The sequence below is a fragment of the Oryza sativa genome, chromosome 4 (assembly GCF_034140825.1).
Source record: "Oryza sativa Japonica Group chromosome 4, ASM3414082v1".
Lineage (NCBI taxonomy): Eukaryota > Viridiplantae > Streptophyta > Magnoliopsida > Poales > Poaceae > Oryza > Oryza sativa.
The window spans coordinates 33448205-33463109 of NC_089038.1; the positions used below are offsets into that span (position 1 = coordinate 33448205).

The following is a 14905-nucleotide window of genomic DNA, read 5'->3' on the forward strand; positions in this document are numbered from 1 at the left end:
TGATTCCGATCTAATTTCGTATTAAGCTTTATCGATTCCGACCTAATTTGAACTTTCGCGAAGGTATAACCAAGAGAAATTGATTAGGTCCAGGTTCTCCTAACTTTGTCTTGATTTTTTTCCAACTCTGTATTAACTAAATTTCAAGTTTGAACAAAACGTAGAACGGCCCGGGTTTATGCAACATGTTATACAGCTGAAGACACAAGAAGCAGGGGTTAATGTCTAGCAAAGTTCCTTAAAGAGAGATTCAAAAAAGTGCACATCGCTCAGTATAACAAGGGCAAAACTGAAAAGCAAAGATCGCCAAAAACTGTTTTCTCTATATCTTTAGCTCATCCTTGGAGACATGGAATACATGCAGAACAAAACAAATTCGACAGGAGCTGGTATCAGGCTATCAGCTAGTAGAGATGGCATTCAACTACTGAAAGGAACACATCAAAAAATTCGGTTCCCTTTTCTCTCACTTCTACACATTCCACTTATTTCCTTGCTCAATATAATCTTAAACACCAGCATTATCGGGGTTAGAACACCCTCGCAACCAATTGTGTAAAACAGTGTAATGCTTCCAGCTTAATTGATCACATAAATCAGGTAATAAGATAAATTGAGCAAATAAAATTGACCTTCTTCCTTTGGGTGGTGGCTATTGAGAAAATTGCCAAAAACCCTCGGTCAACCGAATCCAAAGGTTATTGCATGCAAAAAAGTTGAATCTCATCCGACTTCGTGGCTGTCCAAATGACAGGCACTTTTTCTCTGGATGGAATTACATGGTGCGCTCTCTGATGACTATATTTTGTGGCTGATCAGAATAATGTCAGCCATATTTGTTCCAAATCAGACAGCAGTTGCTCTTTCACAAGCTTTGTAGTAAAGTGTCTTCTGCACATAGAAGAGCATGTATGCCTGAGAGGTTCTGACAGTATGCTCTTCAACTCTGGTTACCCAGGCATCATCACATTTGTACCAGTGATTGTTTAACCTGAGATATGTCACATAATGGCCAGCTTCTAGCTTACCACTATGCATGATCACCGCAAATATTTCAAATTCTGATGAAAATTCAGAAACTGAATCTGCATCACTAGCTTCTGATGGAAATATACGGTTCCCAAATCTGCTTCTGAGTATAGAGGACGATAGATATGGCGCCATGTCAAGAGAAAAAGGAAACTGTAAACAGTGATCAACCTTCCTTGACATTTTCTTAACTGATGAATGCTCAAACCTCTTAATATGAAAGCATGAAACCAATGGAAGCCTCCGAATGGACATTTGCTTCAGGGACTCTTGCCTCTCCTTGCAACGTTCACAGAAGAACTTCTGTTCAGCATCCAACCGCTCAGCCCTTGTAAACCGCTCCAAACATCTCATGAGTGTTGATACCTTGGTATTAGTGCCACCTGAGCTTCGCTCTCCATTCCGCACATGTACCTTTGGGTTTGCAACACCAAGAGAATTGTTATATCCAGCATCCAAGTCTAGAGAGATGTCCATACAGGGTTCAAAAGTTGTTGATGTGAACCCACAATGTGTGCAGGTGACATCTGATCTCAAGATGCCAGAAAATACCCTGTGTGCAATGCAACAATCTCCATGGCCTATTAGGGAAAAAAATACACATAATGGTTAGATCTATAACAGCTCATCTGCCTCAATATAAATCATAGTTCAGCCTATCAAAAGCAAGATAGAATATGTTCTCCACTACAACAAAAAAGAGAAAAAACACATTTGTCCAATTTGTTCCCCAATATCCAAATAGTACAGGACTACCATTTTCCACGACTTATCCTGTTTTCGTTTTTAGGGTGTAGAACCTACTGTAGAGTCATCCTCCAAAGAAGAGTAGGAGTGACAAATAATAAAAATAGTACAAAAGCAGCCACAAATGTTCACTATGCACCACACTACCAGCAACAGATGGATTTAGATATGCTTTTTGCTTCAACCAAAAATAAAAATAAAAATAAAAATAAAACTGGTATTGATTCATTCTTGGCTCAAGGGTGCACTGTTTTCACAATAAAAGGGTGGATAGAGTCATCCTCCAAAGAAGAGTAGGAGTGACAAATAATAAAAATAGTACAAAAGCAGCCACAAATGTTCACTATGCACCACACTACCAGCAACAGATGGATTTAGATATGCTTTTTGCTTCAACCAAAAATAAAAATAAAAATAAAACTGGTATTGATTCATTCTTGGCTCAAGGGTGCACTGTTTTCACAATAAAAGGGTGGATATTCTTCTTTTCTTTTCACATATCAGTTCAGTTGAATAGATGGAAAAGCTTTAATTTAAATAGTAGCAGGAGAGAAGCTAACTACCTTGGGCAAGTGATTTGTGTTGATCATCCTTTATATTTTCATGGATATGGTCAAGGATGGAGATAAAAAATTCATGTGCATCCTGTTGCTCGTAGCTCGCAAGATTTGATGCATGCTGCCACCAGCTAACAAACATAACGACAATAATCAGAAGAAAAACAATCACTTTAATTCATGAACCAGAATAAAGTAGTATGCCATGTTACTGTGCAAGTCCAAGTTCGTCAAACCAGATCAGCCGCAAAAAAAGACTTCACATATTTAAATTTCACATAGATATAAACTAAAGTTTAAAAATATTACTTCGGCTTTTTTTAGAACACCATTACTTTGGCTTGATAATTACCCTTTGTGTCACATAATGTCACACTATGATCACAACAGTTTGCTGAATACCCATAGGGCATAAACAAGAATATTACGATGAACGAATTGTAAAAACATATCCTGGTAAAGTATCAGCAGTGCTAGCAATAACTTATGTACCTGCCACATACTTGTACACTATCCTTCGCAGCAGCAAGATATGATGTCATTGCAGAAAATTTTAACTTAAATTATGCAATTCACTCATATGACTTGGCCCATATCCAATGATAGAGCAAATAGCTTCAAATGCACCTGATAAGAAGGTGCTCTGAAGAATTAAAAACTGGTCATGCATTTTGGAGTACTTGTACTTGATACATGAACATAGCTCAACAAATTCTAAGCATGCGAAATGTACTTAAGACCATATGACATTTTATCAATCAGGTCATGTGCATCCAAACGTGAAACCGTTACCCTTTCTAGCGAAACATATGGAACAGATCTCGCCCTTTTAGTAGCATATCTTGCTCACATCATCCCATTTCATGCTAACTGATAAGTAGTTCCAAATTGCAACCTACATAATCATGATCTACGTCAAACAGTTTCAAGGCATAGCGTACAAACAACACTATCATTTGCAAGAGACTGATACAATTCGATCCCAAACTAGTTACAATACATGACGCACCCATTTCATATAACGGATTCATCTTAATAACTTTCCAAGTACGCAACGAACCCAACATTAAAAAAGCAGCACGTTGCTCAAAAAACACCCAACGACATCAACCCAATGCAAACAGAGCGCTAGATCCAGACCTATAGAGGAATTTGGCGGGGCTGTAGGGCGTGCGCTCCCCGGAAAAGGCGGCGGAGTAGATCTCGTCGAGATCGCACGCCAGGCACGCCGCCTTGTCGTTTGCCTCGGCGGAACGGCGCCTCATGGGCGTCTGGCGCGGGCAGAGGTAGCGGTTGTGCCGATCGCCGAGGAAGTAGTTCCGGAGCGGCGGCGCGTGTAGCAGAGCCTGGAGCACGGAGTTCATGAAGCACGTGTTGCCTAGGTTGTTGAGCCCGCGGAGCCCCGCGGGCGCGGCGGCGGATGCGGAGGTGGTGGGATCGGCGGAGCTGATGAGCGCGAATTCGGCCGGATCTGGTGCCCAGGCGCGGTACTCGACGCGGCGGCGCTTGCGGGGCGCGGCGGGGGAAGGGGAGGGGGAGGCGGATGCCGATGGGGGAGGGAGGGAGGAGGACTGGGCGAGGACGACGGCGTGGTCGAAGTCCGGATCGTAGACCTGATCCCCGCACGCCCCGCAGAAGAGCTCGGCGCGGTCGACGTCGACGGCGATCTGGTGGCCGCCGGATGTGGAGGCGGAGGCGTGGGAGGCGGCGTGGGTGGGGCAGAAGACGGCGGCGCAGGAGAGGCAGGCGTAGAGGCGGGACGAGGAGGAGGTGGGGGAGGAGCAGGGGGAGCAGCGGGGGAGCTCGCGAGGCTCGCGGCGGATCTCGGGGCGGCCGAGCGGGCGGACGCGGAGGCAGCGGCGGAGGAAGCGGAGGGAGCGCGTGGTGTGGCGGTACGCGGCGAGGTGCGGGCACGGCGGCGGCGCGGACGGGGTGGTCATCGGGGCGGGGAATGTGGGGGATGAGGCGGTGGGCGCGGGAGTGGGAGGCGAGCGGTGCGGGGATGGGGGGGTGGAGTGGCGGCGGCTGCTGGTGATGGCGCGGGGGTGAGGTGGAGGTGACGGTCGGGATGGTGGTGGTGGATCGTATATCTTCTCGTGGACTCGTGGGTCGCGCTGAGCAGAGGCGTGCACGGCGATCTTGGATGGGCGCGTGGCGCGGGTGATCACTGATCAGGTAATCAGGTTACTACTGTGGTGTGTAGCGCTAGGCACAGCAAATTCAGGCGACGGTCATCCTATCAAAGTTCGGGCTAACACGAACGGAAATTACACAAAATTATATGAATTCGAAACCTTATATAGGGTGTGTTTAGTTTTTAAAAAAAAGTTGAAAGTTTGAAGAAAGTTGAGAGTTTAAAAAAAAAATTGAAAGTTTACATGTATAGTTTTTTATGTGATATGATGTGATGGAAAGTTGGGAATATAGGGAAAACTAAACACAGCCATAAACTATACTTGAGAAACAGAGATCAAGATTACACCATTTGCAAAGAGAGATGCGAATAATTTAGAGTTGACTCTTATCACTTCACGGAGACTTGGGAGATACTACCAGCAAGTTCTTCGTCTGATATTCTCTCATGCGTAGAGGCTTCTTGAAGACTTGAACTTTAAAGCGCATGAATGCATGATCATACCCATGCTGTATGTTGGCATTTTTGCCAACAGTGGCATATGTAAGGTAAAAAAGACTCTGCATCAGCATTTGGCCATTTGCTTTGACGAGTTACCGTAGCTGGGCTCTTTGGGGGAAAGGTAAATCACGCAAAACATTTTAGCACTATGCCACGCTAGCCGTATGAATGAATCGATTTTCACATCAAATTCAGGTCACTCTGAATCTGCAAGCATGAAATTGGCCGGTGGCATACAGCCTGAACGTCTACGCTACAAACTAACAGACCAATTGTACTGGTTTGCAGTCGGTAAGTCAGCAGAGAATAAACCTACAATATATATCACGACAGGGTAATTAAATACACTTCATATCATTAGATGATTTGAACTTAAAATTTTTTACTATTCTTCTAATATATTTTTTGCGCGTTCGAAAAAAAAATCTTTACAAAACGAAGAGGGGGAGGCGGCGGCGGGGTGGATGTGGGGATGATGGAGTGGCATTGTGGCAGCTAGTGATGCCGCGTGTTGAATTGTTGATGGATGGCATTTGGGTCATGGAATGATGGAACTGTGGGCTGGTGGATCGCTCTGGACTAGCGCTGTCAAAAAAAAAAAAAAAAAAAAAAAAAAAAAAAAAACTCGAGGCTCACGAGCTGCTTAGGCTTGACTTATCCTTGGCTCGATTCGAGCTTAAGCCCGAGCTCGAGCTGAGCTCGAGCTTACAACGAGTCTAGTAATATATTTTTTTTGTTATTTAATAAATTATGAGATCGAAGATGTTATTTGTATATCTTGTATTGGTATCATATATTTATTTTTTTTTCTCTTCTATTAATATGATATGATGAACTAGAAATTAATTATTTTTTATAGATTATCCTTGAAATATGCATTGCTCTACTAAAAAATCAAGCTCGAGAGCCTAGGCAGGTGAGCTCGATTGACTTCGGCTCGCTGACAACCCTAATTTGGACTTCAGGTGCACCACCGTGCACACTAGATCGGGATGATCTACTCTTTTTTTTTTTATTACTTCATCCCAGAAACAGCGGCAGAGAAAAAAGAAAAAGAAATTGAGCCCGGACAAATTTCAATATAACTAGTATTTGCTATAAAAATTTTACAATCAATTTACTCATCAATATTAAATATTAAAATTTAGTGGAGTTTTTATCGGTGAGCCCGGGCTAGCCGGCGGTGGCTCTGCCACTGCCTAGAAATGTTTTTATTTTGACCCACTATATATGCATCAATACAAAACTAAAAAGACTAATAGTCTTCACTTTAGCAAACTCAAATACATTTGTCATCACTTTAAGAAAGTACCAATTTATGTGTCCCTTGCTTTAGTAAATCCCTATACATTTTTCCCCGTTTTAGCATAGTCTAATATATTAATTGATCGTACCTATCGATAACGAGACACCCGTGACAACTTTATTAATTTTAAGATATACCGACCTAACCTTTTGAAGGTGTGCGTGTGTATTTATAGGTGTAAGTGAGCTTGCGTTGTGAACGCCTGCATGAGTATTGCGTTTCTTGAAGGAAAAATACAGAGAATGTAAGATAAATGTGATAAGGAAAAATGAAGTCGTTTTTTAGACAGAGAGAGTACTACTCCTATGAGAGAGAATAAACTTAATTATTTTTGAGTTAGCGTGAATATTACACAAGTTATTGAAGAAACACGAGCCTGAAAGACAAATTATGAAGACACCAACTCTATATTTCTTCAAAAGAACAAACAAATTTGCTGTATCGCGTGTATCCAATTCTCCATTTCTTTCTTACACCTTTGTAAGTTAGTTGAAGTACCTTTCTAAAAAAAGTCAATTGAAGTGTTGAGCCAAAAATTCCCGTTGGTCCCTGAATAGGTTTAGGTCCAGAAATCCAAAGGATGAAAACAAGTTATGTTTGAGAGCATTTTTACGGTCCTGCAATTTATACCTCCTGGTACTGGTACCTGTAGGTACCAAAACAAATCGAACAGTACAATTCCGGAGGGGTACAATCGGGAGGAAAAATAACAGAGTAGGTGGCGCATAGGAGGAGCCGTCGGGGATGGTGGAGGCAACGCCGCAACGAAGGAGGAGGAGGAGGTGGCGACGGCGGAGTAGGTGTCACCGGTGAAGGAGGCGACAGCTGCGGCGGCGGCAAAGCGGCGCTAGCAAAGCAAGAGGTGGTAGCAGGGCGGCGAGGTGGCGAGGCGACGGAGGCGGAGGAGGTGGTGACGAAGGAGATGCGGCACAACGGCTGTGAAGGAGATGGCGCACGCCTCCAGCTCTATCGTTCCGGTCGTAACTCGCTCATCCATCCGTACGTAAAATTACATTCTTGCCCCTCTACCTCTATTTATCGCGAAGTACCAATTCAGGAGCAGAAGTGGTACATAGCGGTACCTAACTCTGTTAGTCGTTGGATCTGGCTCGATCCAACGACCATGATTTGGTACCTAGCGGTACCGTTGGATGGTAAAAATCCTCATGACAAGTGAACATTCATGTTCACTCTTCCTACTTGTCTGAAACTCTAGATGCCAAAAATTCACCAACTAAAGGCCTGTTTGGCACAGCTCCAGCTCTAGCTCCACCTCTCCTGGAGCTGGAGCTCAGCCAAACAGTTTCAGCTCCACCAAAACTGGGAGTGGAGTTGGGTGGAGCTCTCTCACAAAATGAACTAGAGTTGTGGAGCTGGGTTTAGACAGCTCCACAACTCCACTCCAGACCCAACTCCTGAAGCTAAATTTAGGAGTTAGAGCTATACCAAACAGGCCTTAAATGTTTCACTTCACACCACGAAATGACACCCCTTAAGAAGAAGTGACGAGCTTCTGGTTAGCATTGTACTGAAACAAACCTGTGAACTGCTTTAACAAGCAAGATCAGAGATCTGACGAGATCGCTCACTGTCACAGTTACTGTACATGGCTTACTTCGGCGGATTAACATAAGCCAGTATGCCAAAAACGGTTTGCACAATTGTGCAGATGAGGACAATGACAGTCGCACTCGCAGCCAAAGCCAGCCATGGATTGCTGAAGTGGTTTAGCCAGAGCCATGCCATCCACCGATTGATGAGACTTTGATAGTGAGCTTCCATAGTCTGGCACAGAGTTTTAAGTAGTAGTTACCATTGAAATCAAAAACCACGTCTTTGCTGAGCATGGTGAAGAGATCAGACACCCTTTCATCGCTATCAAGCTGGTGCACAATGATTTTTCTCTGAATAAGCAGCGTAACGTCCTCTGGCATGCTTATAAGTTGAGACAAGAAAACAATATAAGCAGTGAAGTCATCTCCAAATTGAGGGCAGGTTTGTTCAAACGCAATAAGGTTCCTGAAAAGACTCCCTGTGTACTCATCAACAACAATACACGGAATGTCCATGGAACCATTGCTAAACCAAATGTCTAGCAGAGAATGGGGTTTTAATTTATCATATTCCCGTTTCTTAAACTTTATTCCGGCTTCTAGATATTGTGCAGCTCGTCGCCAACGATTAAGCTGATCCCCTCCTTGTGCCAGATCCACTTCGTTCTGGAATGATGAATCATGTCTATTGTTTTCTAGGTAGTAGTTGATTCTGAAATACTTCCGTCCAAAACTGAGGAAACTGTGAATGTACTGAGGCACAAATTTATAGTTGTGATCTTCCTCCAGCTTCTGACTCGGTTGGAAGTAAATATGACACAGGTGAAGCAAATGGTGAAAGTCTTTCGGTCTGTCAGAATCAGTAATTGCTTTTGGATACCAACGCAAAGCAGCCTCGACATACTTAGCAAGGTCATCTGTCAAACATTGTGATGAAGCACAATTATCTGTAACAAGTTCAAATATTGTTTTCACAATAAAAAATGGTATCTGATTTTCCAGCAATAATAAATCGTGATTGACAAACCTCACAAACCAATGTCCGCCCTTTCTGCAATCTTGTTTATATCCTGCGCCCTCTTCTTCCCCCACTTGGACGCTCTCTCGACATGCCTCATCATCCTCACCCTTAGGACGCTCTGGCTGTTCCCCGCAAACAGCCCTTGCGTTTTCAATATCTTCGCTCTCATTATATACTTGTCAATTTTGCATGAATCTCTGCACACCCCCGAGAGAACACAGAATGAAGCATCCATCAAGTAAGAGCATATGCAGAAAGGCCTCGTTATCCATCTTGGTATCTTCAGAATAACAGCTCCTTGCACGTTTTGATAACCCCAACCGCTGTTAAGTAATCCAGCAAATTCCTCTTACAGTTCAGTTTAACGATTACATCCACATAGCCCCATTTTACTTTCTCCATACTTTGCAGATCTGCAGATCCATGATGGTATGGACCAACTGATACAATACAGGGCTCGTATGAAAATCTGTCAATGTCACGAATATGTTGCTGAACCTTGTAAATTAAGCATGATTCTGTTCCATTATCAATATCAGTGCCCAGTGACCAATAATAATCAAGTTCTTGCGTCATGGAGTTAACCAGTTCACTCATGTTTATTTGCTTGTTTTTACTTCTCTGAACTTGCCGCATCCTCACCTGTTGAGGTATCTTTCATGGTTAAACTGATCAGCAATACTAAACATTTACTATCGAACTCCTAAGATGTGAAAAGGCCAATTATACAGAGGGAATATTATATAGTTGAATATCCGGCATAAAAATAATAAAGCATAATGAGCAACTTTTCATCAAAGATTGCAATAATTCAACAATAGCACATTGATTCATCCTGAGTGCACCTAATATCTGGCCAGGGAAAAAAAAGTTGGAACCAAACTTAGTAATGGTAAGGGCTATGAAAAAGTTTGTCATATCCAATATTTACCACACAAATATATGGATCACAATTTACACATACTCCATCCGTCTCATACTATAAGTAGTTTTGATTTTTTTTTTCTAGTCAAACTTGTTTTCAGAATAACATAGGAGTATTTTCAACACAAAACAAACATATTATCAGAATATATTCAATACTAAATTTAATGAAACTAATTTGGTATTATAAATGTTGCTAAAATTTTCTATACATTTATCAAACTTAACAAAGTTTTTTTAAAAAAATCAAAACGACTTGTAACATGGAACAAGGGAGTAACAAATACTGAATCAAACGGAAGAAACAATATAGGAGTATTAAGTATATAAATTATGCACTAGCAGTAAATTTTAGCATTTTTCCTATTTTAAACTCATACATGTTTGTTCTGTGTTTCAATCTCCATCCTTGAACAGAAGTATACGACAAAATAAAACAAAAATCGATATTCAAGACATTCTCCATCTCATTTCAATAGATGCCATATCTCTTTTCCTTTCATATTTCATCCATAAACGTATTAGAATTAAACGGGGATTACTATCGACGGGTAATATAAAGGAGAACGAAGGAACCTGTGAAACGCAGACGAAATTCTCACGATGGGATGCGAGCCTGTTGAGGAAAGGTAGGGTTATTGCTTACAGGTGCCTGTAATCCCTCGACGAAATGATACGGACGACGATGCTACAGAAATGCGTTTATTCGGTAGGATTTCTCTTGGGAGCTGGAAAATCTTCCGGAAAAAGTATCAGCAAAATTCGGATCAGCCGGATCCAGGCGGGCTACAGTCATATAGATTGATTGGTTAAGCCAATTAGGAGCGGTACCTGATCATCAACACATCTCATTATCTCTTGCGGTTGCGGATGGCTAATTTTACGGTCGCTCGTGGGCTCCCATCGCTCACTGCCCGATCCGCGCATGACGTTTGTGACTGTGATGACTCAGGGGAGGCGAGGAAAGAAGGGGACTGGGGAAAGAGGAATGAAGGGTAAGTTTTCAGATGGAATGCACGAGTTTCACAGTGAATTTACATGGAAGATATCGGCCGCGTCTGAGATAGCTGAAATTGATGCAATAATCTGTTTCTTTTATAGCAACCTGAGGTATAAATGAATCAATAACTACTATAAAGTTGAGAAAAGTTACTTTGCAAAAAATATTTCGAAAGAATTACTATAATGCATCATTTTTTTTGCGAGGATAATGCATCGTTTTTGGGTATATAAACTTTTTTTTTGCACAAAATGCATAATTTAAGGCATAGGAAAGGATACAAACAAAAAAAATCAAAATTACGCGAAATGAGCGTAACTTTACTTATTAGATTCGTTCTAGTGGAACTAACCGGATGAGTTCTGGAGTTGATATGAGTGTTCGTATTTATGGCTAATTATTCTTTTAGTGGTAGGCGACCTTTAGTCGACACGGAGGCGTCATGGTGAGTGGTGACTTCGTAAATCTCAAGATATACAAACGCAGACTTCTGGAGATGCTCATAGTGATATGTGTGCGTGTGTGTGCATGCATTCATAGGAGTGAGTGTGCGGTTGTGCGCGTGTTGTGAGCATCTGCGTTTGTACCGTGTTTCTTAAGAAAACTACAATAGGAAATCCAAAGTTATTCTTATTCATCTCAAGCGGTTATTTATTTTCGGATCTCGGGATGGTTATTACCATGTCATTTCAAACTAGCCCTAGGCACCATCTGTAAATTTCTATTTTTAGCAAGTTTACTATTGCCTGTAAATTTGAACAAATATTGGCTAATTTTTTAAACATAAAAATAATAATTTTCATATTTTTTTAGACAAGTTTTAAATTTTAGGAATATATGTTTAAATACATAGCCTCAGTAGCACCATAGGTAATGGGTTCGACTTCCCATGGAGTGAATTTTGCAAGATTTAACGGCTTTGTGCTTTCAGTGGTAGGCGACGTACCCGTCGACAGCGAGGTGCCTGGGTGATGTCAATCTCCAGGATGGATTTACCGGCCCAGTCTTCGAAGATGCTCATAGGGGTAGTGTTTGCGTGCGTATGTTCATAAGGGTGAGTGTGCGTGTGTTGTGAGTGTATGCGTTGTACTGTATAATTGTAACGCTCCGCTTCTCGTGAGATGTAATTGTATATATATATATATATATATATATATATATATATATATATATATATATATATATATATATATATATATATATATATATATATATATATATATATATATATATATATATGTATAGACATATACATGTCTATATATATATATAGACATATACATATATACACATATATACATATACACACATATATATACACACACATACATATATATATATATATATATATTCATTAACATATATATGAATGTGAGTAATGCTAAAAAGTCTTATAATATGAAACGGATGAAGTAATTAGGTTACTTGGTAGAACCAATCGACCTGGGTACAAGTTCTACACTTGACACGGGTACTCGTATTTACGGTTAATTATTCTTTCAGTGGCAGGCGACGTACTCATCGACAGTAAGACGTCATAGTGACTTTTATCAATTTCAAGATATATCGACCAAGTCTTTTGAAGCTACTTATAAAGGTAAAGTGTACGTGTGAGTGTACACGTGTTATAAACGCCAGCATTTGTACCATGTTTCTAAAAAATTATAGTGTCATGTCGTAAATGTCACAAATATATAGTTTCATAGAGCAAATTTTATCAGGTTTTGCAAAATATATTTCGTCCCGTTTAGAGCTCGCGAAGAGGCGGAGATATTAGCAGGCCAAATCCCGACACGCGTTACACTATAGGCCTTTTAGAAAACATATTTTACTAGTCGTCCTCCGGACCAATGAGCTCCACCCTTAATTTCAGTCTGGTCTGGTTAAATTCCAAGATTATAGAAAACGATTGAACCGAATACTCCATACCTCCTTCGTGGGAGCATAATTAATAAGGCTGTGGGGTGTGGGGACTGGGGAGAGGGGGCTAAGAGCAAGTATAATACTATAGCCAATTAATGACTCCAAATCATCTATAATTAATCTAATAGCACATTCATATAATTGTTAACTATAAAAATATACTACACCATTAATACCGGTCCCACCTATCATACACACATAATGTTTTGGAGTCCGTGTTGCAGCCGGCTACAAATCTGTAGCCGCTTTCTTCTCTCTCTTTTATCTTTTCTTCTCGATATGTGGTTATAACTGGCTTATAACTTGCTATTGTACCTGCTCTAATGTGTGCCTGCGCAAACACCCCTCCCCCGCGCATCCCCTCTCTGGTACTGTACATATGTATATATTTTATATTCATAGGTATAAATTTTACATACGCGTATACAAAATATATACGTATGTATGTATGTGAAGTGTATATATATTTTATATACATACATAATTTTTTACGTATAAAAATATATACATATACAATGTATAAAAAAATGTGTCGTTCCATCTCCCCTCGCCCACGTGCACGCCGACCCACTCGCCTCTCCCAGCGTGCCACGTGGCTGGTCGCATGGTGAGCGTGACACATTCCTATGCGCGAAATGGGGATTTTGGTGTTGAGAGGTATGGGTTGGGGTATGGGTGATTCCCAACCCATACCTCTGGGGATTAGTGTATAATTAATTACACATAAACTAAAATAACTTGAAAAATATGTTAGTATTATTTTTAAAACAAGTTTTCTATAGTTTTTTTTTAAAAAAACATATCGTTCAATTATTTAAAAAGCACGCATGCGAAAAATGAGGAAGAAGAAGTTAGGAAATGGATAAAAGAACACAGCCTAACGGTGTTGGAGAGTGCTAGAGGGGATTGGAGCAATTGTTTTACTCTGTTATTATGTGAAGAAGAGTGGAGTGCGGCGGAAAAATAATAAAACGGTGTTGTGCGTGTTGGAAAACAGAAAAAAAACGAGAAACCGGGCTCCATGAGGCGCGCTACTAATCGAGCGTAGCACTGCGCGATTAGCGATTTAGCGCTACCGTAAAAACGGTTCAATCACCAGTTTGACTACGAATCTACGATTGTTCAACTCTATTTTGCCAGTTTTTTCTGCATTGGATGGCTACCATTCGGTCCATTACATGGATCATCCAGGAGGCATCGTTGGGTTATAACTAGTTTTATCATCCATCGCAATACCACATTTAATTAAACGGAAACATAGTAAACGAGTGGTGATAAGATCGTAAAACAAGAATTTTGTGTCTCTCTCACTCTTCCTTTGCTTTTTATTTAAGCGTTCCGACCATAGTTCATCAGCAGTTCGACAATACAGAGAAAATGGCAGATATAGAAAGATATTTTGATCATCTCAGCGACGTCGCATGCAGCAAAAGCTGTGGTTGATTTAGCAGGTTCGTGAGCTGCACGGTGCAGGGCGCGTCGGCCAGACAAAATTATTGGGCCCAGTCATGACTATTTTCTCTTCGGAACTGAATCCGGGACCTTGAGCTGTCAAGAAAAAGAGAGTCCAGCGTCAGGTATGAGGTGTGCAAATACTCTAACATTTAAGCGAGTCGAAAGAATCAGAAAAAAAAAGATTAAGCGATTGTAATAGAACAATGAAATGCTAACCAGTCGTGGGCTTGTATTCGGTCATCTTCTGCACAGTTGACGCTGAGTAGACGTGACCCGTTTCTTCAGGAAAAGAGTTTAGGAGGTTATCCGGAGACCGTGTGGCAACAGAAACGAGCATATTGGTTGTGAGCAAAAACATGGCAACTGCGAACGCTGCTTTGACAACCATCTTTCGCTGCAAGGAAGTGAAAACGAGATGATGAAATAAGCAGCTCGCATGCCTATTTATATAGTAATGTAAAATGTGATCCCAACTCTAGTCACATGGTATAGTTTCGATCAAATGCACTTAGCATAGCGAACTAGGGGGAATCAAATATCTAGTAGATTCTATTTAAAGCATGCACGTGGGAAAATAAAGGGACCCCCACAATATTCTTAGGGGCTGTCCAGATTGTAGCCAAAATAAATCTTACCAAATTTTTAAATTGCCAAAATTTTGGCAGAATTTCTTATGTATTTATCAAAGTTTGACAAAAAAAAACTAAATGGATGCGCATATTCGGCAATTCTACCAAAAAAATGATATGGTTTGA

General features: G+C 41.0%; 1 protein-coding gene and 2 long non-coding RNA genes across 3 annotated transcripts; all 3 read right to left on the reverse strand.

Annotated features, from left to right (window-relative positions):
• Nucleotides 1-290: 290 nt before the first annotated feature.
• LOC4337205 (ubiquitin C-terminal hydrolase 22) lies at nucleotides 291-4482 on the reverse strand. Its single transcript, XM_015778077.3, has 3 exons — nucleotides 3474-4482; nucleotides 2340-2464; nucleotides 291-1610 (listed from the first exon to the last, which is right to left on the reverse strand). The coding sequence occupies exons 1-3, from the start codon at nucleotides 4271-4273 to the stop codon at nucleotides 847-849; spliced, it is 1689 nt and encodes a 562-aa protein (XP_015633563.3). The 5' UTR covers nucleotides 4274-4482; the 3' UTR covers nucleotides 291-846.
• Nucleotides 4483-7797: 3315 nt separating this feature from the next.
• LOC107278452 (uncharacterized) lies at nucleotides 7798-10509 on the reverse strand. Its single transcript, XR_010741085.1, has 3 exons — nucleotides 10349-10509; nucleotides 8855-9490; nucleotides 7798-8744 (listed from the first exon to the last, which is right to left on the reverse strand). It is a non-coding gene; the product is annotated as an uncharacterized lncRNA (long non-coding RNA).
• Nucleotides 10510-13989: 3480 nt separating this feature from the next.
• On the reverse strand, nucleotides 13990-14564 carry LOC107280683 (uncharacterized). Its single transcript, XR_001545230.3, has 2 exons — nucleotides 14367-14564; nucleotides 13990-14243 (listed from the first exon to the last, which is right to left on the reverse strand). It is a non-coding gene; the product is annotated as an uncharacterized lncRNA (long non-coding RNA).
• Between the last annotated feature and the right edge of the window lie 341 nt (nucleotides 14565-14905).

Bases quoted from the DNA above. Each gene is read 5' to 3' on its own strand.
- LOC4337205 (XM_015778077.3), bottom strand. From the start codon at position 4,273: ATGACCACCCCGTCCGCGCCGCCGCCGTGCCCGCACCTCGCCGCGTAC. The intron at 2,465-3,473 runs GTCTGGATCTAG...TATGTTTGTTAG, and splicing joins CCCGCCAAATTCCTCTATAG to CTGGTGGCAGCATGCATCAA. The intron at 1,611-2,339 runs GTAGTTAGCTTC...TTTCCCTAATAG, and splicing joins ACACAAATCACTTGCCCAAG to GCCATGGAGATTGTTGCATT.